This window comes from Mustelus asterias, chromosome 13, assembly GCF_964213995.1.
Source record: "Mustelus asterias chromosome 13, sMusAst1.hap1.1, whole genome shotgun sequence".
NCBI lineage: Eukaryota > Metazoa > Chordata > Chondrichthyes > Carcharhiniformes > Triakidae > Mustelus > Mustelus asterias.
Window position 1 is genome coordinate 59,606,475 of NC_135813.1, and position 21,377 is coordinate 59,627,851.

The following is a 21,377-nucleotide window of genomic DNA, read 5'->3' on the forward strand; positions in this document are numbered from 1 at the left end:
CTGCCTTGTCACCTTCAAGGACATGCACTCCAAGTCTCTCACTTCCTCTACCCCTCCCAATATCCTCCCATTTATTGTGTATTCCCAGCTTTGTTTACCCTTCCCAAATGCATTACCTCACACTGCTCTAGAGTGAATTCCATTCACCCACTCAACCAAACCACTGATATTATTCTGGAGACAACAATTGTCCTTTTCACTATCAACTACACGGCCAAGTTTTGTGGCATCTGCAAATTTGCCTCCCACAGCGAGAAAAGTAATCTTAAAAATTAGTTTAGCTCTTTTGGTGACATATTCATGGGAGTGTAGGTCAACTGTCATAGAAGCAGCACTTCTGTTTTTCAAAGAGAAGTGTTTTTCAAAATCGCCTAAAGAGACAGCAGATGCAGAAGGAAAACTATGGAAACTAAACAGATTTGTCTGTTGCCTGAATGATGCTTCCTGGATATGGTATTTTTTGGTGAGATCTGTTTTGCTGAAAATAGATTATGTTCAATTAAAAACATTATTGTAATGCAAGAAATGTGGCAGCCAATTTGCAGACAAAGTCCCACAAACAGTAATGTGATAATGACCAGATAATCTGCTTTAGTGACACTGGTTGAAGGATAAATATTGGTTGGGACACAGTGGACAAGTCTCTTGTTCTTCGAGATAGTGTCATAGCATCTACTTTTTAACATCTCAAGTGCCCCACTTCATTCCAATAATAAGTAGCCACAGCTTCACACCCTTCAGCCTATTTCCCATACATTATTAGTTTCAAGATGAACCTGTGGCAAGTTTCAGCCATCACTTACTAAACCCAAATTCCTGGGGAATACATTATGCTGTGAACAATTTATTTTCCACTGATGACCCTAGTTTAATTTTATTAAGGATATGTGTGTTCTACCAAGATTAGTATGTCACAAGACATCTGGCCCTGCGACAACACTCCTGCTGTCCCTGGTTAAATCATTGAACAAAATGAAATAAACCTGCTTTGCCAATTCGCAATGTGATGCAACTTTAGATCCACATCTGGGCACTCCACCAGCAGAGTTGTGTGCTGGATATCAATCATCTGTTAGGAACATGTACGTGCCTTTTGTTCAGAAACAGATAAAAATCTAATTTCAAGCACAACTTCACACTCATATTAAACTGGTGCTCATAAAACAGTCAATCAGTGGTTTAATCTACTTGGATGAAAGGACCTCCTCCTTCTCCCCAGGCTAATTGTGATTTTATTAGTCTCTGCTGCAATGTATGATCTACATTCTGCTTATATCAGTTTACAGTCAACTAAGCAGTAAGGAATGTTGGTTGATGCTGACCAATAAGGTTATTATGCCTTTCATGTGGAACAGTCATTAACAGCACTGAAGCTTAAATCGAGCATACAAAGAGATTGGGGTCAAGTTTTGATGGTGCTAAAACCTGGACTCAATTGAATTTCCATCTGGTAAAGCTAAAACTAGTGGAAAGGAAAACACATTGTTCAGTCTTTTGGGATGTGTGTCACAAACCTGCTGCACATTTTAAAAAGAAATCACAGGTACTGCTGGCAAAGTCAGCATTTTTGCCCTGTCCGAGTTGCCCTTGAAAATATGTTGGTGAGCTGCTTTCTTAAACTTCTGTAGTCCACGAGTGAAGGTACTCCCAAAGGGCCATAAAGTTGCAAGTTTCAGGATTTTGACTCATTGACCATGAAAGAACGGTGACATATGCCTAAATTGGAATGGCAAGTGGCATGAAAGTGAACTTGTATTCGATGTTTCCATGTACTTGCTGCTATTGTCCTTCTAGGTGGTAGAGGTTGTGGGTTTTGGAGGTGCTGTTGGAGATACCTCGGCAAGTTTCTTCAATGCATCATGTAGATAGTACACACTGCAACCACAGTAAGCCAGTGATAGAGGGGGGCGGCACGGTAGCACAGTGGTTAGCACTGCTGCTTCACAGCTCCAGGGTCCCGGGTTCGATTCCCGGCTCGGGTCACTGTCTGTGTGGAGTTTGCACATTCTCCTCGTGTCTGCGTGGGTTTCCTCCGGGTGCTCCGGTTTCCTCCCACAGTCCAAAGATGTGCGGGTTAGGTTGATTGGCCAGGTTAAAAATTGTCCCTTAGAGTCCTGGGATGCATAGGTTAGAGGGATTAGCGGGTAAATATGTGGGGGTAGGGCCTGGGTGGGATTGTGGTCGGTGCAGACTCGATGGGCCGAATGGCCTCCTTCTGCACTGTAGGGCTTCTATGATTCTATGATTCTGTTTAAGGTGGTGAATGGGCTGCCAATTAACTGGGTTGCTTTGTCCTAGATGGTGCTGACTTACATGAATGCAACAACATTCATGAAAGTAGAGAATATTCCATTCCATATATAACTTGCATCTTGTCGGTGGTGGGGAGCCAGTGGGGAGCCAGGAGGTGAGCCACTAACTGTAGAATCCCAGCCTCTGACCAGCTCCGTTGATCATGGCATTTATGTGGATGGTCCATTTGGGATACTGATCAATGTCGATCCCTACAATGTTAATGGCGGGGCATTCATCAACATTATTTGACACTCAACAATTCTATGTGATCATTTTGAGTTTGTGCATTTAAGAAAGGATTTGCGAAGTAAAATAAACATGTTGGGGACTTTACCATTATCATGCTATTAATATACATATTCTTTTTAATCACTCTAACTCTTGATGTCGATTGGTCAGGCACCAGGAACAGTTACATGCCCACTTGGCTCACACTGTGTTCCCCAGCACCTGTGTAGTTTCTTTCATGGCTGAGATCATTGGTATGCATGCACATACAGTGCCAGTATTGGTTTGTGTCTGCGCGATCAGAGATACTAATTGCTCAGCTAATCTCTCCGGCATGTCCTCTCTGCAAGCTTGTTCCCTTTGCCACCCTGAGTCTTTGCTGCCCCCTCTCCCAAGCCCTTACTGTGTGGTGCTCCAGTCTGTTGTGAGCTGTGGTCTATTCAGCTCTGTCTTACCCCAGTTGTTACTATTTATATTATTCCACAAGCAACTGATATACACTATCATGCCTAGTTACTATTCCTTCCGAGCACCACAATATGTATCATTGCTCCAGTTCATATACTGGCTCCCCATGCCCTGGTTAATAGTCACAGAATGAACTGAATCAGCGTCTCTGGCATTACTGATATTTAGTTATTTCAGAGGGTTAAAGGCTTTTATAATGCTGGGATGTTATTTGAAGCTTTCCAATCACCAAAATAACGCTGCATTGCACTATACGCATGACAATCTAGACATCCTTCACACCACAATTAGCTTTTGCACATTTCTAATACAGGAAAATTATACAGCATAAGCACATGTGGATATGTTTGCATACTCGTAAAAAAAACGTACAGCATAGTGCAACCCTGTAGCAGACTTTATTGACTGCCATTTTCTACCTTGGCTAACATGATACTCTAATCCAGAGAGAATTCAAAAAATCTAGTTAAGCTTTTAATTTTAATATTCAGAGCTCTTCAGTCGCTTGCTTTGATGTCACAAGCAGTCCAACTGCATATGTGGAAGTGTGCTCTATGTAATTGCGGCTTCACCAAACTCAGTCTTTTTTATTCATTCATTCATGTAATGTGGACATTGTTTGCAAGGCCCATCCGAAATTGCTCTTGGGAAGGTGATGGTAAACAGCCTTTTTGAACCACTGTGATCCATGTTGTGTAGGTTAACTCAAATTGCTGTTGGTTAGAGCGTACTAGGATTTTGATCCAGTGGCAGTGAAGGAGCAATGATATATCTGAGTCAGGATGGAATGTGAATCGGAGGGGGACTTACAGGTGGTGATGTTCTCATCACTCTGCTAGCCTTGCCCTTTTAGTTTGCAGAGGTTACAAGTTTGGAAAGTGCTGTCGAAAGGAGACTTGGCAAGTTGCTGCAATGCATCTTGTAGATACTACCATATGAATTAGGAACAAGAGTAGGCCACTCAACCCTTCTCCACCATTCAATTAGATCATGGCTGATCTGACTGTAACCTCAACTCTACATTCTCACATACCATTGAAAACCTTTCAGCCCTTTGTTTATCAAGAATCTATCTCTGGTATGAACATGCAAATTAGGAACAGGCCACTTGACCCTTAAATTCCACCAGCTGCTGTGGTGGGATTTGAACATATTTCCATATGGCATGAGTTTGGCTTCTGGATTACTAGTCCAGTGCTATTACCGCTATGCCATCATCTTCCCAGATGGTGCACACCACTGCTATTGTGTGCTAGTGATCGAGGAAGTGAATGTGAAAGATGAGGTGTCAATCAAGAGGGTAGCTTTGTCATGGATGATGTTGAACTTCTTGAGTGCTATCAGAGCTGCAATGATCCAGACAATTGAAATCAAAGTGATTGCTCTGTTCAGAAGTCAGTTGTGGCAGGAGACTACCAGGAGGACAGCGGAAACTTCAAAGCACGTCTGAAGAGACCAAATACCCCCACCGACTCAGCAGAGGCACTAGCTTGTGACTGATCAAAATGGAAAATGCCCATTTGCGAAGCTACTGAACACATTGAGAGACTTTGTGGGAACGTGCAGAGGTGAATTCATGGCATTGAGGGGAGTGCAGAAACCTCCGAAGAACCTATCTACCCAATCCTTCAAGCAGCACCTGTCCTATATGTGGCAGAGTCTGCAGATTGTACATTGGCCTCATCAGCCATCTCAGATTCTAATGAATTGGAGTGGAAGCAAGTTGTCCTCGATCCTGAGGGACAGCCCAAGAAGAATCATTCTGGTAGATGGAGAATATCCTATCACACTCCTGACTTCTGCCTTGTAGATGGCAGATAGGCTTTGGGGAGTCAGGAGGAGAATTACGAGTATGGTTAAGTTTCTAGGTGGAAAATTCAATGAAGATGATGCCATTGAACATCAAGGAGAGCTGGTTAGATTCTATCTTGTTGGAGATGGACATTGCCTGCAAATGTTATTTTTCACTTTCAGCCCAAGACTGAGTGTTGTCCAGATCTTGCACTTAGGTATGTTTCAATATTTGAGGAGTAATGAATGGAACTGAGCACTCTGCAATCACCAATTCTGACCTTTGAATGGAGGGAAGGTGATTGACAAGGAATTTAACTATCTGAGGGGTTGTGAATCGTACTAAATGCTGTGCAATCATTCGTGAACATCCCCATTTCTGACCTTATGATGAAGAGAAAGTCATTGATCAAGTAACTGAAGATAGTTGGGCCAAGGACACTACCCTGAGGAACCTCTGCAGTGATGGCCAATGGCTGAGATGATTGGCCTCCAAACAATGGAGTTTTGCCCCTGACAAAAATGTTGACACATAGTTTGTTGTTGGTACAAAAGCTTGACTATAATTCCTGACTAAATATTTTTGCTTCAGGAGTAATTTTTTGGCAAGCATTATTTGTTCAACTGGAATTGGGTTCCACTTCAAATGAAAGCAGTAGTGCCTTGAGGCAGACAGGACTGTAAAGTTGCTTCGGCTTACAAATCTGAACAACACAGGTGTTTTAATGCCAATGTCATAATGGTAGAGGCTTGATTCATTTTGACTTTAAAAAATAATCTTTGTTAAGTACCAAAGATTAAACCCTGAACATGAGAGCACGACATGTAATTCTGGACAAACCATAAACTCAAAACACATCATTCTCCTTTTACAAAGTGTGATTTCAGCATATGGCACCATTCGCGGATAGCTCATGTAACACCACTGTACACTCAAAGTATTTTTCCCTTTCTAACTACTAGCTCTCTAATTTGAAAGGTTAGTTCCACAGCACAAAAAGTGCCGCTGCTCTGATTCTGCACCAGGTCCATAATCTCCGAAGAGAATAAAAATTCCAAAGAAATCACCAAACTCAAGACACAAAGAAATAATGAAATAAGATGGAAATGTGCTATAAAATAGTCCACCAGAACAATTAGTTCAGAAGAATGTGTGAAAATCCAACGTTTTGAAAACTATACTAAAATGAGTTAACACTTCGTTGCTTAAATATAATAGAATATCGCTGAGATCAGCTCCATATCTTTAATCCAGGAGCTTTATTCATAACTGCATGGAACATACCTGAAGAACTTTGATTTAATTTCCATACTTTCTAATGAATCACTGCAAGAAATCAAGATTGAAAAGTAGAGGTGAGAAATGCTGACATGGGGGTGGCATGGTGGCACATTGGTTAGCACTGCTGCCTCACAGCACCAGGGATCCGGGTTCAATTCCCAGCTTGGGTCACTGTTTGTGTGGAGTTTGCATGTTCTCCCCATGTCTGTGTGGGTTTCTTCCGGGTGCTCCGGTTTCCTCCTACAGTCTGAAAGACGTGCTGGTTAGGTGCATTGACCTGAACAGGTGCCGGAGTGTGACGACTAGGGGAATTTCACAGTAACTTCATTGCAGTGTTAATGTAAGCCTACTTGTGACTAATAAATAAAAAACTTTAAAAGAAAAACATAGCACACTTGTACAGATAACTCCAATGCTAACACAAATACTGAAAATATGATTCCTTTTTGGGTCCAATTGGATTTGTTGATAGTACAAAAATTTCTCTTACTCTTGGTCTAATGCAGATTGTGGACACTTTTTACAGAATAGATGTGCTGGGAAATGTCAATTCTCCCAATCATTAAGAACAGGGTTTTAAGTACCACCAATAGTTCAACCCCCATCGTGTTCATCAAAGATTGTAAATGTTTCAACTATTTTCTCACTCTAATTTTCCTGCCCCTCTTCCACTCTGTCTGTTTCTTGCTTTTCTCTCTTTGCATATGGCTCTCACATTTTGTTTTGCTATTTTAAAATTCTTCCTCTTGTTCTCCTATATTTCTATGATAAAAATAAGAACATATTCTATTTTAATTAAATCTATGTGACATTGCAACAATTCTCTGGTTGATGTGACACACAGAACAAGATTTCACCATGTTCTCCAAGCCCTGATCGATATTAGGCCACCAAGAATATGACCTTGCTAAACTTTTCATTCGGGAGACACCCGGGTGAGCCTCATGAACTTCATCCAAGGCTTGTGGTCCAGGGGGTGGAATGACCACCCTGGACCCCTAAAGGTTACAATCATCCTGCATGCTCAGTTCATCTTTCCACATTGTATATGGTCTTAAATTCATCATCTTCTGTAACAGTAAGCCATCCCTGCATAAGGAAACTCTTCCCCTGCCATAGAACCGGGTCCTGGTCCATCCACTGCTTAATTTGGTTAGCATTAAATTGTCTCTGGAGGAAATAATGTCTTTATTGGAAGACAACTCAATGCGTCTATGTTTGCATTGTTCTTCGCTGCCCTGTACACAATGTTATACTGGTAAGCTGACAATGTGAGCACCCAGCACTGTATTCTTGCTGAGGCCATGGGAGGAATGCATTTGGATTCACTGAAAAGGCTCTTCAATGGCTTTTGGTCAGTCCATATAGTGAATGAGCGACCATAAACGTACTGATGAAACGTATTGTTTCAGGGAAAAAACAATGGCTCGACCTTTCTTGTCTACCTGCGAATATCTCTTCTCAGCTGTTATCCGTGTACGTGATGCAAAACCAATGGGTTTTTCTGACGTGTTCTTAATCAGGTGAGAGTGTACTGCCCAACACCATAGCGCGAGGTATTGCATGACAGAATGAGTTCTCTGCCTTGATCAAAACAAATCAACAAATTAGCTGATTGTAGCAGTGCTTTCATGTCCTTGAAAGATTTCTTTTGTGCTGGCCCCCACTTCTATTTTGTTTCTTTGAAGTATTGGATATGGTGGCACCAACACTGCTGAAAGATCTGGCAGAAACCTCCCGTAGTAACTTACCGTGCCCAGAAATGGATTCAGCAGCCTCTTTCTTTACTCAATGCACTGAACCTGCCTGTGCACTGCCATTGGCCTTTTGAATATCTTGTGCATTGCTGGCAGCCATTTCCATGTCCTGAGAAATTTATAAAGCCTTCTTGAAAGTCAGTGTGGCTTCTCCCAACAAATGACATTGAATGCTGTTGTCATTAATGCCACACAGACTAGTCTATCCTGGAGCATGTCCTGCAATACTGCTCCAAACTCTCAATGTTCAGAGAGCTGATGCAATTCAGTAACAAAATTAGCTACAGATTGTCCCGTCTTACTAAAACTACTACGCAAATGAACCACTGGACAATCACTGGGGACAATGGGGGCTTAGGATTGTGGTGATTCTGGACAAAAGCAACAAAATCCTCAAATGAAACATCCCTTGGTTTCTGTGGTTGCTAAATTCCTCACTAGTGTGTAAATCTTCGCCCCATACACACTCAGGAGAATCAAGCACTTTGTAGCTTCATCTGCAATTCCATTTGCCAAGAAAAAGTGTTCTAACCTTTCCAAATATTCAGTTCAGTCCCGGTTCTCTTCCATAAACTCACTGATAGTCCTGAACGTAGTCATGGGGTGTTGCTAACCTGTGTTCTGTAAGTGAACTCACGAACCTGCTGATCAGAGCCCACAACCATCGCTTCCGTTGCAACATTCACTCCCTCCATCAATGATCCACAATGACAGCAGTGTGAACCATCTGCAAGCTGCACAGCAGCAACTCAGCAAAGCTCCTTCATAGCACCTTCCAAACCTGCGATCTGTACCACCTAAAAAAATATAAAATCCAGCCCAATGTTTCACGTTGAGTCGCTGGGTGCATTGGCTGGCCTTTTATATTTATATTCATGAGGTGTGAGCATGGTTGGCAAGGCCAACATTTATTTCCCATCTCTAATGGCCTTGAGTTGCTATAGTCCATGCAATATAGGTTTCATCCACATTGTTGTTAGTGAAGGAATGGAAAAATAGTTCCAGATCATGGGGGTCTTTGAGCTGAAGAGGAACTTGTAGGTGGCGATGTTCCCATGCATCGGCAGCCTTTGTTCATTTAGGTGGTAGAAGTCACAGTTTGGGAGGTGCTATGAAGGAGCCTTGGCGAGTTGTTTTCTTTCAATGGAAAATATCCTTATATGGGCCACAGATTCACGCTTGGCTAGGTCACCGAATAAGATAGAATGCCTGAACCACCATTATACCCCATCCAATTAGTTATTCGTTTGAAGTCCTGTTCTTGTTGGAAGTTAAAAACTTGTATAATTTGTTTTTAATTGTATTTCAAATTCCATTGTGCTAAATTGTTACGTATTTGAGTTGACCACAAAAACCAGTCACTGCTTCTCCCCTCTCTATCTGTTAGTATATCTAGGTCTACAACATGCAGGTTTTTATGGGAAGTGTATTAAATATTGAATGCTGTATGCTCTCTGAAATTCGGTGCTGGGTCTACTGTTATTCGTCATTTACATTAATGATTTGGATGAGAATATAGGAGGCATGGTTAATAGGTTTGTAGATGACACCAAGATTGGTGGCATAGTGGACAGTGAAGAAAGTTATCTTATCTAGGAATGCAGTGGGATCTTGATCAATTGGGCCAGTGGGCTGACGAATGGCAGATGGAGTTTAATTTAGATAAATGCGAGGTGATGCATTTTGGTAGATCGAACCAGGGCAGGACTTACTCGGTTAATGGTAGGGTGCTGGGGAGAGTTATAGAACAAAGAGATCTCGGGGTACACGTTCATAGCTCCTTGAAAGTGGAGTCACAGGTTGACAGGGTGAAGAAGGCATTCGATATGCTTGGTTTCATTGGTCAGAACATTGAATACAGGATTTGGGACGTCTTGTTGAAGTTGTACAGGACATTGGTGAGGCCACACTTGGAATACTGTGTAGAGTTCTGGCCACCCTATTAAAGAAAGGATATTATTAAACTAGAAAGAGTGCAGAAAATATTTACTAGGATGCTATCAGGACTTGATGGCTTGAGTTATAAGGAGAGGCTGGATAGGCTAGGACTTTTTTTTTCTGGAGCGTAGGAGGCTCAGAGGTGATCTTATAGAGGTCTATAAAATAATGAGAGGCATAGATCAGCTAGATAGTCAATATATTTTCCCAAAGGTGTAGGGGAGTCTAAAGCTAGAGGGAAGAGGTTTAAGGTAAGAGGGGAGGTACAAAAGTGTCCAGAGGGGCAATTTTTTCACACAGAGGGTGGTGAGTGTCTGGAACAAGCTACCAGAGGTAGTAGTAGAGGCGGGTACAATTTTGTCTTTTAAAAAGCGTTTAGACAGTTACATGAGTAAGATGGCTATTGAGGGATATGGGCCAAACACGGGCAATTGGGATTAGCTTAGTCGTAAAAAAAAAGGGCGGCCTGGACAAGTTGGGCCGAAGGGCCTGTTTCCAGCTGTAAACCTCTATGACTCTATGCCTGATATAATTGCTTGATGTTGTAATTCAAGAGAGGCAGTGCACAGTGAGCAGGGTTAGTCCTGGAAAACTATAAACAATAATGCAGATTTTGGAGATATGAAAACTGAAAGCACATCTCAGTGAAAATATGAGAGACCAACCAGTCCAGGATCATGAAGTAGATTGTCCATCGACCAATTGGCTCATTCAAGTTACCAGGGTAATTCTCCTTAAAAAAAAGCGTAAAAACTGGAGTACATACCACTTTTTTTTAAGCGGGGTTTTCAAACGGAATCTCCCACACTCTGAGCACTGCAGAGTGCCACAGGGAGATTCACGTTGAAAACCAGAGGGCAGGGCCTATTCCCGCTGGTGAGGCCGGCAGCATAGCGCTGAGCGGGCCACTGTACGTGCACCAATCTGTCAGCGTGGAGATTGGCGGATCCGGAGTACCACTGTGCTGCCAGCCCTGGCCCGGATGCCAGCTTCGATCACCACCCACCCTCCCTCTGCCACCGATTCCTATGCTGAGTGGCAGCAGGCACTCCCTAGGTCCCGCCTCGAGTAGGCCCCACCCTCTGGCTCGCCACCTTGGCACTGCACGATGCCTGGTGTGCAGTGCCAGGGTCCAGGCTGAGACTGCCTGGCTGGCAATGCCCAGGGGGCATCTCCCTTACCCTCGACCTCCTGATGGGGCAGGCCTCCATGGCCTCCCTTCAGTCCAGTGGGGTCACGTTGCCAGCTCCCCATTAGTGGGGAGCTGTTGTAAACCCCACTGGAGTGAACCACTCCCTGTGGGGGTGAGACGCTAGTTGGCCCAGGACTGAAGTCTCCAGATTGCAGTCCCCGGTCCGCTAATAAGATGGTAATGCTGATTTTAATATTTAAATCAGCTCCGCGCCAATTTCCAGAAATGCTGGCCCCGGAGAAGCGCAGAGGCCGTGGCGCCCAGTGGGAGCCCACTAAATGGCCTCCGCTGATGTCTCCTGGGCTGTTGGGCTGCTCGAAAAGCGCAGCAGGCTGGGAGAATCGCCCTCACAGTCTTGTTGTAATAAATAGTCTGAATTGAAATATTATATCTAATTTTACATACACAACATTTTAAATAGAAAACAGATCGCACCTCAATTCCTGGCAACAGCTACTTAGCTCAATGGAATGTGTCCAATCACTTTTCTCAATCTTTGTAAATTACAGACAACAAAAGACCAGAGTATTGTTTGCAGTGAAATAGAAGAGTCAATGTTTGTACAATGTAAGCACGGAATCGGAAAACTACAGTGAGTTTTGTTCCAGGCGCAATGATTCGCATTCTTTTGTTGCAGTTTGGTGGTTAAACATTTGTGTAAATGACGTGATTCATCAATAAATGTAGTGTCAAGTTATTTGTAGACACAGAAAACTGCAACCCCTTGTACAGATAAAGCAGGGAAAAATTAAATAAGCCTGTTGGATGTGAGAATGACTCGGGGAACTCAGATCTAACGGCATGGTTTCAATTTCTCAACATCTAGTCTGATCTAAACTTACCAGCTTTCTAAGATTGCATGCAAAGAACATGGCAGCATAGAATTACATTACATAGTGTCAAGATGATGATGTGTGGATGCGGAATATTAATCTTTAATTTCATCGGCTGGTCAAAATATATATTGACCTACATTGAAAGAATTTTTAATCCAAGCAAAAACATTGACTTAAGATGGCTGCCACAGGTCTGGTATTACAAGTTGGTCAGTTTCTGGAAGTTTCCAATGTGGATTATAATTAGGACATGCCAAGGCAAATCTCCTATGAATTTCACACCTGCTGATATCAAAACTAAACTCCAAGTTGAAACAGATATCACTATCACCATTTGAATTTCTATAAAGCTACATTTCAGGCAGAGACAGAAAGTCTATGTGACAATGGCTATAGAGGTGTTGATATGTTCTTCCTAGTTTAGCAAAGGAAAGAATGGTCCATTCATGAGGTGATGACTGGAACATTTAAAAAAAAATGAATCATCTAGTTAATAACATAATGGCAAAGGTCTGTCCAGGTATAGGCCAATCAATTACCTTCTGTAAAATGCTTAACTCATTATATAGAGGTAGGTGGTGTGACCAGGATCACCATCTTGAAAAGTATTTTATTACAACATCCTGGTTCCTCCTGGCAGTCTGGAGAAGATGTCTGCAAATGGAAAAATGACAGCATCTCTCCCTGCTATTCTGATCCATGTCTCTGATACTGTTTGGAATACATCAGAGAGATAATGAATTTGAAGGACACTTCAAAATCCCAAAGTGGTGTTTCCGGGGGGGGAAAAAAAACGGGACCATTGTTTAAAAAACTGCCTCAGTGAGGAAATCAAACAGTGAACTCTCTATATTCTTGCTTTTTAACACTGAAGCTTAATTGGGCCAAATATTAGCCTCCTTGATTGTATAACTTGTAATTCTGCGTGTGCATGCGTGTAGGTATGGACATGGGTGTACCTTCTTTAAATATCTTTACCTGGGTGGGTTTTTAACACAATAACAAACCCTTTGTGGTTAAGTTCAAGAAAGCCTGTTGGACTGAATTCTTGGTGATCAGCAGATGAATAGTTAAGAGCAGACACTGAATTAATACCTTCATCCTCATGAGCTACACAAACCCTGCTAGGATTAATCAAGGTGTGGAAAAGAAAGGCCGAGTCCTGGCATTTGGCCTCACTGGTTGGAATAACAGGATATATGGTACACAAACAAGCCAATCGTCCCAAATACACAATACGAAGTTCATGCTTCACTTGAACCTCCTCCCATATTTCCATATCTAAATCTATCATTGTCACCTTCTATCCCTTTCTTGTCTAACACATGCTTGTCTAACTTTTTCTTATAGCATCCTTGACTAGTTTCTGTGATAGCAAGTTCCACATTCTCACCACTCTTCAGATAAAAAAGTTTCTTCTGAATTCCCTATTGGATTCCTTGGTGCCTATTTAATATCGATAGCCTCTGGCTATGCTCTTCACAACTAGAGGAAACATTCTTTCACTATCCACTGTAAGAAAACATTTTATAAGTATAAAGACCTCTATTAGGTCACCTGTCTGCCTTTTTTTCCCCCAAGAGAAATGAAACCCAGACTGTCAATTCTTTGCATCCCTCTCACATTTCTAGTATCAACCTTGTAAATCTTCCCTGCACTCTCCACAGTGTCTCTATACCCTTTCAAAGCACAGTATTCTAAATCTAATCTAACCAAGATTTGATGTAGATTGAGAAAATTATCCCTACTTTTCTATTATTTCCTTCTGGAAATGAAGCTTAGTGCTTTGTTTGCTTTTTTTGTGATCTTGCTAAGCTATGGTGCCACAATTTGTGATGGTGTATTTGTATTCCCTTTGTTCCTCTATGCCATCTTGAGTTACACCTTCCAATAAGTGACTGAATAAACTAAATGTTCCCCAATGCATTCTACATAGAAAATGTCCTAAGATGATTCACGGGGGAGGAAATGAACACAGAGCAGTAATTCAATGGTTGGCAGAGATGAGCAAAATCATGACTAAAAAGGGATTTGGGAAGAGGTTTTTGCAGAGAACTAAGAGAGGGGTTTTAAACATTAGGCCTAGATGACTGTCATGGGGTAGGAGGGAGGGAACTGGGAGGTTGAAGAGTACAGGATAAGGAAGGATACAGAGGTTGTGCAGTGATTTATAAATGACAAAATGGATTTTGAGCTTAATATTTTGGGGACAATAAGTGGGGCGGGGTGGAGATTGGGAAAACGGGCACAGCAAAGGTTTTGCTCCTTTTTTTGAAAGTCCATTGTGAAGAATTTCAAACCAGAACAGCATGTGAGGGAGCTATCAGAACCCAACATAGCTCTCAGGATCTCAACTGCTTTGCAGATAGATCCTCAGTTCAATTGGACTTTTGTACCTACTATGAACAAAGCAACTTTTACATATAAACATTCACAGAGATGCACAGTATGAATGCAACTTGTGGACAAATCTAGAAAGAAACTGAAACTGTGAAATATAGCAAATAGATATTGAATTTCATACATCAGTGGGAGGAGGATTCATGTTTTTCCCTCCTTTCAATGGTCAACCTCTGTTTAAAATTTACAACAGGGTAACCATGAAGCAAAATTGAAATGATTTCTTACACTACAAGCCAACAGATTTTGTACGTCTTGGTGTGAGAGGCCTGTGCAAATGCAACCACTGAGATTGGACAGGAGTCTTTACGTTTAAATGTTAGCAATGAAATGAATGTAGGCTACTAAAATTGCAAACATTTTTAAGTTAGTATCCAGCAACAGAAAATAACATGCTGGTAAGGCAACAAACAAAAGACAAATCTGATTAAGACGGAGAGAGAGCTGATGCTGTTATAAAGCACACATGGTCCCCTCATGGAATCAATACAGTCTGAAGACCAGAATTTGAAAATCTATACTGTTAAACATTCTCCACGGTTTTCTCCAGCATGTCTGGTACTGGAAGAGCAGAACCCTATTCATCTCCTCCCACAAATCTCTACTTCCCAGTCTCGGTTTTAATATTTTTCAAGTCCTACATACAAACTGGTTTGACTGCCATTTTCTTGATTGTACACTGCTGAACCAATTGTGACCGTTATCCCTCCCATCCTTTGATATATCCTTTTGTTACTTGTATGGTGGGAGGCGCTGGATGCAATGAATAATCCAAATCCATTTGGTAATTCTTTTTTTCTCTTTGTCTTCCTACTTGTGTTTGTTTGAAAATTATCCTGTTGGACTCTACCAATGTTCCAAAGTTTGTGCTTTTTTATATAAAATGGAAAATCTTCAGTAAAAATACAATTTTAAAAATATTTAATGAAATACGGCAGAATTCAGTGCTGCTAACCTTGCATAGTATGGGGGACAGCTCTGGGTGGGGAAGTGATGGATGGGCACCTCTCATATTTTGTGTTCCACGACTGAAAATATGCCCAGCAGGGGCCATGAAATCCAGCCCTATGTCTTGTGAGGCTAATGAAAACAATGACACATTTCCTCTTTCTTCTCTGTCCCTCTAACATCAGCTTAAAATTTATAGCATGGAGGATGCAATTTGCTTCCTGCTTTTCCTTACATGATTGCATTGCTGCAGTAGGAAGATGAAAACAAAAATTTGGTTAAAGAGACAGGGGAAGAAAGATGGCAGCTAGAATTGACTCCGGTCTTCCTTGTTCTCAGGTTTGTAAAAGTCCACTGGCATAGGTGTACCCCCAAAATATTAATGTGTCTTTTCTCTTTACAGCTGCGGACTGATCTACTGTGCATTTTCAAAATAGGGAGGATTTTTCCTTTTCAATTGCTCACTACCATGTGCTGAGATTATCAATTTTTTACCTTCCAAAGATGGTGTGCTTCTTGTCCAGATAGATACATGAACGGAATGTGATGAAGCTGAGAAAACAGAAGAGACCATTATAAAAACACTCCTGAGCTGTGGTTGTCATTTTCAACACCCATTGTATAGCTGTTTTAAGTTGAGTGTAAATAGAAACAGTGAATGATTGATGTCTGTGAGCAACAAGAAGGAACAAATTAGACCAAAAGATAAGCCACAATTTTAAAAAAAGCTTTCATCTCCAGGTTTAAAGAATCTTAAAAAGGGACACCAACGTATATAAGCCAGAAACTAATGGTCTCTCTAGGTAGAAAGATAGATAGGTTTTATGTTTAATACATGTTAAACAAACACTTTCCTTATGGCTATCATTAGTCGATGGTTAAAAAGATTTTATTTATAGTGTAAAGGCTTCATTCAATACAAAACCCATTATCTGCTTTTCTGAAGTGAATATGTTTGTGATTAGGCAATTGGTAGAAGAAGAGGCACTAAAAAAGCATACCTATTAGTTTTGAATGTAAATGTTGAATATTTGGATCTGATCCTTTGAAATTTAATGACATTATAATGACTTCCAATTTGGTTGCTTTAATGGAGATGTGGAGTCCAACAGTGAACTCATTTCCTTTGTTACATTTCTCACTATTCCATCCATTTAATGAAACAAAATCTTCACTATTTCCCATTACTCAGTAGATATTAATTAAGGTCATAAAGATTTTTTAAGTAAACATTGTACATAAAGAATGTGACCATATTACAAACTAGATTCAGATTGCCTAGTCCTACAATACATTTCCCCTGCTAAACTCAGTAACCATAAAGGGTAGAACAGTTCTACTTAAACATTAGACTATAACTGCAGTCTCACTATGCACAAGATGCACCAAATTTACCAATAAATAATTCTCTTTTTATTTTTGTCCTTCTGATAGTTTCTTTGCTCAGAGGACTGATCTCTTCCCAAGTCTCTGCCAAAGATTCCTGCTATTAGGGGTTTTTGATGATTTGGGTTACTTTTGGGAAACCTTTACTGGTATAATAAAATCATATAATAACTTTGCTGAATTGAACAACTCACCATGTCAACAGAAACTAATGGACTAATTCAGTGCAGTGAACGACAGATATCAAGGTAACTGGTATATATTTCATGCCTGCATTATGTGGAATTCTCATTCGGTGTCTTATGTCTAGGGAACCATAATCTTGCACTTTTTCCCTTTGAAGTGAAGTAGTCAAAACGTTTTAAATAATAAATTTCAGGAAGGGAATTTTATGAACCTGTTGCTTTCAATACACTTAACAAAAAACAGTTTGCAACTACCTTGGTTCACTTGAAGGATCCAAACAATAAAAATGGAGATTATTAGAAAGCTACTTACAACTGGGACTTGTTGGTATTGGGTCCTGAATTGGCCATGCTCAGGATGCCTCGGCCTGCATGTGAGAGGTTGTGTTTGAATTCATCCTTGAAAGGTTTTCCCCAGTACGACTCCCCACCTGAAGGAATAGAGGGAGAAACTTATTGATATAACAAGCTCTAATGAAATGTCACCAACCTGAAATATTAACTCCTCCTCTCTGAACAGATGCTGCCAAAACTGATGAACACTTTTAGCATTTTATGTTTTTATTTTAGATTTCCAGCATCCACAATATTTTTCTCTTGATACCTTCCATGTTTACCATCAGGGCTTTCAATAAGCAGTTCATATTTCATACTACGGTCATAAAAATGTCATTGCAGCTTTTAGAATAGAAGGGAAATTATTTAAGTGGAGTGCTTCAGTCCCACAATTCTGCACTGTTGCTCTCCTAAAGCAACTGGATGTGGATCACCATCACTTGCTGCGCACTCCATGATGAATGAGTGTTTGCACTTTTCAAAGTAGTATTTTGTTTTCGAATGCATTGTGGAAAAATCCTGCAATTCAGTAGCAATGTAGGCAGATCATCATTAACACAAATGTTAATGTTATCCAACAATGCCAAATGCAAGCACAACTTCAGTGGCTGCTGCAGTATTTAAATGAAATTCTTGGAGACTGCTTGTGTCATGTCATTCATAAGAAGGACTCTGATCATGTCTTTGTTTCTTGTAAATTGTGGGTGTCAGTTCACCAACAAACGATTATGGTAATTAGCAGTGAGAAGACTCTAATTGCCAGTTGTATTTCACTTCTTAGTGAGGCTATAATGGGCACGCAATGTTGAGTTTTACCCTCAAATTATGCTAATTGCATCATAAGATTTAGATTAGCTTTCGAAAAAGACAAGGAGCAATCCAAAGTAAAAATAATGAATTGGCTAAGGGTTAAATATAACGGGTTGAATATGGATCTGTCCTGCCCCAGTTAAGTTGGAAGTAAAGGTTGACAGGCAGTTCTGTACATTTCTACAAGGGGGAAGGGTAGGACAAAGTCGGAGGTCTCTGGGTGACAAAACAGATGGAGAGTAAGATGAATTAGTAAAAAAGATGCATATGCTAGATGTCAGATTGTTAATGAAAGTTAGAACCAGGCTAAGTAGACAATTCAGAAAAGCAGTGCAAAGGGAAATCAGCAAGGCAAAGAGAGACAATAAGAGATTGACAGCCGACATAGAGGGGAATCCAAAAGTATTTTATAATCATATAAACAGCAAAAGAATAGTGACTAATTAGGGACCAAAAAGGGGATCTATGCATGGAAGCACAGGGCATGGCTTTGGTACTAAAGTACTGTGCGCGCGTGTGTGTGTGTCTTTCTTTACTAAGAAAGGTGATACTGCCAAAGTCAAAGGCAGAGATAATTAATCCACACTTGTCCAAGTGACTGTTAATTAGGACATGATTCAGATGATTTAGATGAAGGGACCAAGTATAATGTATCCAAGTTAGCTGATGACACACAGTGGGAAAGTAAACTGTGAGGAGGACTCAAAGTGGCTGCAGAGGGACATAGACAATGTGGGGAAATATGAAGGAAGTTATCCACTATGGGAAAAATAATCAAAAAGCAGAATCTTTTTTAAATAGTGAGAGACTGGGAAATATTGGTATTCAGAGAGACTTGAGTGCTTTTGCACACAAATCTCTGAAAGTTAAAATGCAGCAAGCAGTTTGAAAAGCAAATAATGTCAGTCTTTGTTGCAAAGGGATTAGAGTATTTTGTAAATTTGTTTGAACGTTGCGAGCACCACTGGCAAGGCCAGAAGCGAAGACATTTTCCTGTAATTTGATAAGATTTTGGTGAGGCCACACCAGTAGTAGTGTCCAGTTTGGTCTCCTTAAATACTAGCTTTGGAGGGAGCATAACAAAGCTTCACTAGATTGATTCCTATGATGGTGGAATTGTCCTATGATGAAAGATGGAGTTGACTGGGACTATATTTCATGAAACTTAGAAGAATGAACGAATGATGACATTGAGCTTTATAAAATTCTTAAAGGACTTTATTAGATAAATGCCAGAAAGATGGGAATCTAGAATTAGGAGTCACTGAATAAGGGATTAACCATTTACAATTGAGATTAGAAGAAATCTCTTCACTCATAGCATTGTGAATCTTTAGAATTCTCTACCCCATCTACTGCAGATGCTCAGTTTATTCAAGATCAATAATGTTTTGGATACTAAGGAAATTAAGGCAAATGGCAATAGTGTGGGGAGGTGGAATTGAGTTAGGAGATCATCCATGATCACTGAATGGTGAAGCAGGTTTGCGTGACCCAATGTCTTACTCCAGATTTGAGTTCATATGGTCTCATGTTCTTACTAACCTCCTGTCATATCTCAAAGTACTCACGTTCGATCCCAAAATGTGATTTTCTGAAAGAAATTAATCTAATTTGCTTTTGATGGACGCATTTTCTTCTGAGTATCAAAACAATTAGGCACCGAAAATTATTGCCTCCCAGCACTGCTAGTTAACAAGACTGATGTGCATAAAAGAAAACCTCTTGAAAGAATTCTGAATTGGGACTCTACAGCTTCATTGGTCTCCAAAATCATGTCATACAGGATCCCGGTGGTGTGACATTTCCAGGTCTAAATGCTGAAAATCCAACAATTTTGTGAGCACTAAGTTCAATAGGAAGTCTTGAAGCAAGCAAGGACTTTATCAGATTTGGCATGGCTAACAGTGGAAGGGCATAAATTTGTCTGGCAATTTACTCCCCAAATTCCTGGATTTTTAATAATGATGAATCCTGTCAATGTATCATTATAATGATGTTATTGTTTCAGAAATTTCTGCCCCAATAAAGATTAAACATAGAATTCCTACAGCGCAGAAGGGGGCCATTTGGCCCATCAAATCTGCATCGACTCTCCGAAAGAACCCTGCCTTATCCCTGTAACACAGTAAGAAGTCTAACAACACCAGGTTAAAGTCCAACAGGTTTATTTGGTAGCAAAAGCCACTAGCTTTCGGAACAGGCTGTTCCTTCGTCAGGTGGGTGGGAATTCCGACGAAGGAACAACCTGTTCCGAAAGCTAGTGGCTTTTGCTACCAAATAAACCTGTTGGACTTTAACCTGGTGTTGTTAGACTTCTTACTGTGTTTACCCCAGTCCAACGCCGGCATCTCCACATCATGATTATCCCTGTAACCCCACGCATTTCCCATGGCTAATCCACCTACACTAGACATCTTTGGATACTAAGGAGAAATTTAGCACGGCCAACCCACCTAACTTGCATATCTTTGGACTGTGGGAGCAAACTGGCGCACCCAGGGGAAGCCCACACAAAAGGTGCAAACTCCACACAGATTGTCACTCAAGGTTGGAATCGAACCCAGGTCCCTGGCGCTGTGAGGCAGCAATGCTAATCACTGTGCTAACGATTGAAATTTGTCAAGGAGCAAGAATTAAAAACTTGCAAGTTTGCAGCAATAACAAATGCAGTTGAATTTAAAAAACTAACAGCATATATAACTACACAGAATACATAAGAGAAACTTTAGAGAATACATTTTGTTCACTATCACTGTGTGAGAGTGTGGGCATGTGTCTGCGTGTGAGCTGGTGTGTGTGTCCGTGTGTTTAAACCTAATGTTTATTAATAAGTACTCTGCAGTGCGCTGATAATAAATTCGAGATTTTTAAATTAACAATAGAATGCTTTACTATGTAATATCAGTAAATCTCCCAAAGGGTTGCTTGTGGTGAATCAAAGGATATAAAAACTCTTAGGGCGTGACCTTCTTTTAAGCAGGATTGATGTATATGAAATGGGAGCATTTCTTGGGCAGGGTCTAGGCATTTTGAGTCCAATGGAAAAGCATGACATTTTGAACTCACTGCAGTTCAGCATTTTTGATCATATTTTTACGGTAAAGATTTGGAATCTTTAGTGCTGGTATTTTATTCTCAATAGATTTTTTTTAAACTCCCAGATAAAGGACAATTAATATGCTAAACAGAAGTTGTTTTCCCCACAGGTTAAACTTGTTAGCTTGACTGGATAATTGGAGCAACACCCTTCAATCATTGTGTTGGATAATGCTTTGAAATCAGTCTGTCTGGAAGGGTAGGGGTCATGAAGACAGAAGCAATTATCAAAAGTCAGCCTACTTTGTTGGGGACAGTGCAAGGCAGTCAGGATACAGGAGGAAGAGGTGGCTTTGTATTGGAATGTTTGGTAAAATACTTAAGTTTTATTTTGGTTAAGTAAGACCACCTACAGAAATGTGGGCATCATATCACGCTGTTTATTTTCAAATAATTATGTGACGATGATCTTTTTTAACTTAAGTG

At 40.6% G+C, this 21,377-nt stretch overlaps 1 protein-coding gene across 2 annotated transcripts in view; it reads right to left on the bottom strand.

Annotated features, from left to right (window-relative positions):
* Positions 1 to 21,377, bottom strand: part of ppil2 (peptidylprolyl isomerase (cyclophilin)-like 2) — a 350,538-nt gene that overhangs the window by 61,506 nt on the left and 267,655 nt on the right. For both annotated transcript variants that reach the window (XM_078226847.1, XM_078226848.1), the window contains exons 15-16: positions 17,020 to 17,137; positions 15,631 to 15,687 (exon numbers count right to left, since the gene is read on the bottom strand). In XM_078226847.1, coding sequence (XP_078082973.1) covers positions 15,631 to 15,687; positions 17,020 to 17,137 — 175 coding nt within the window. The remainder of the gene's footprint in view (positions 1 to 15,630; positions 15,688 to 17,019; positions 17,138 to 21,377) is intronic.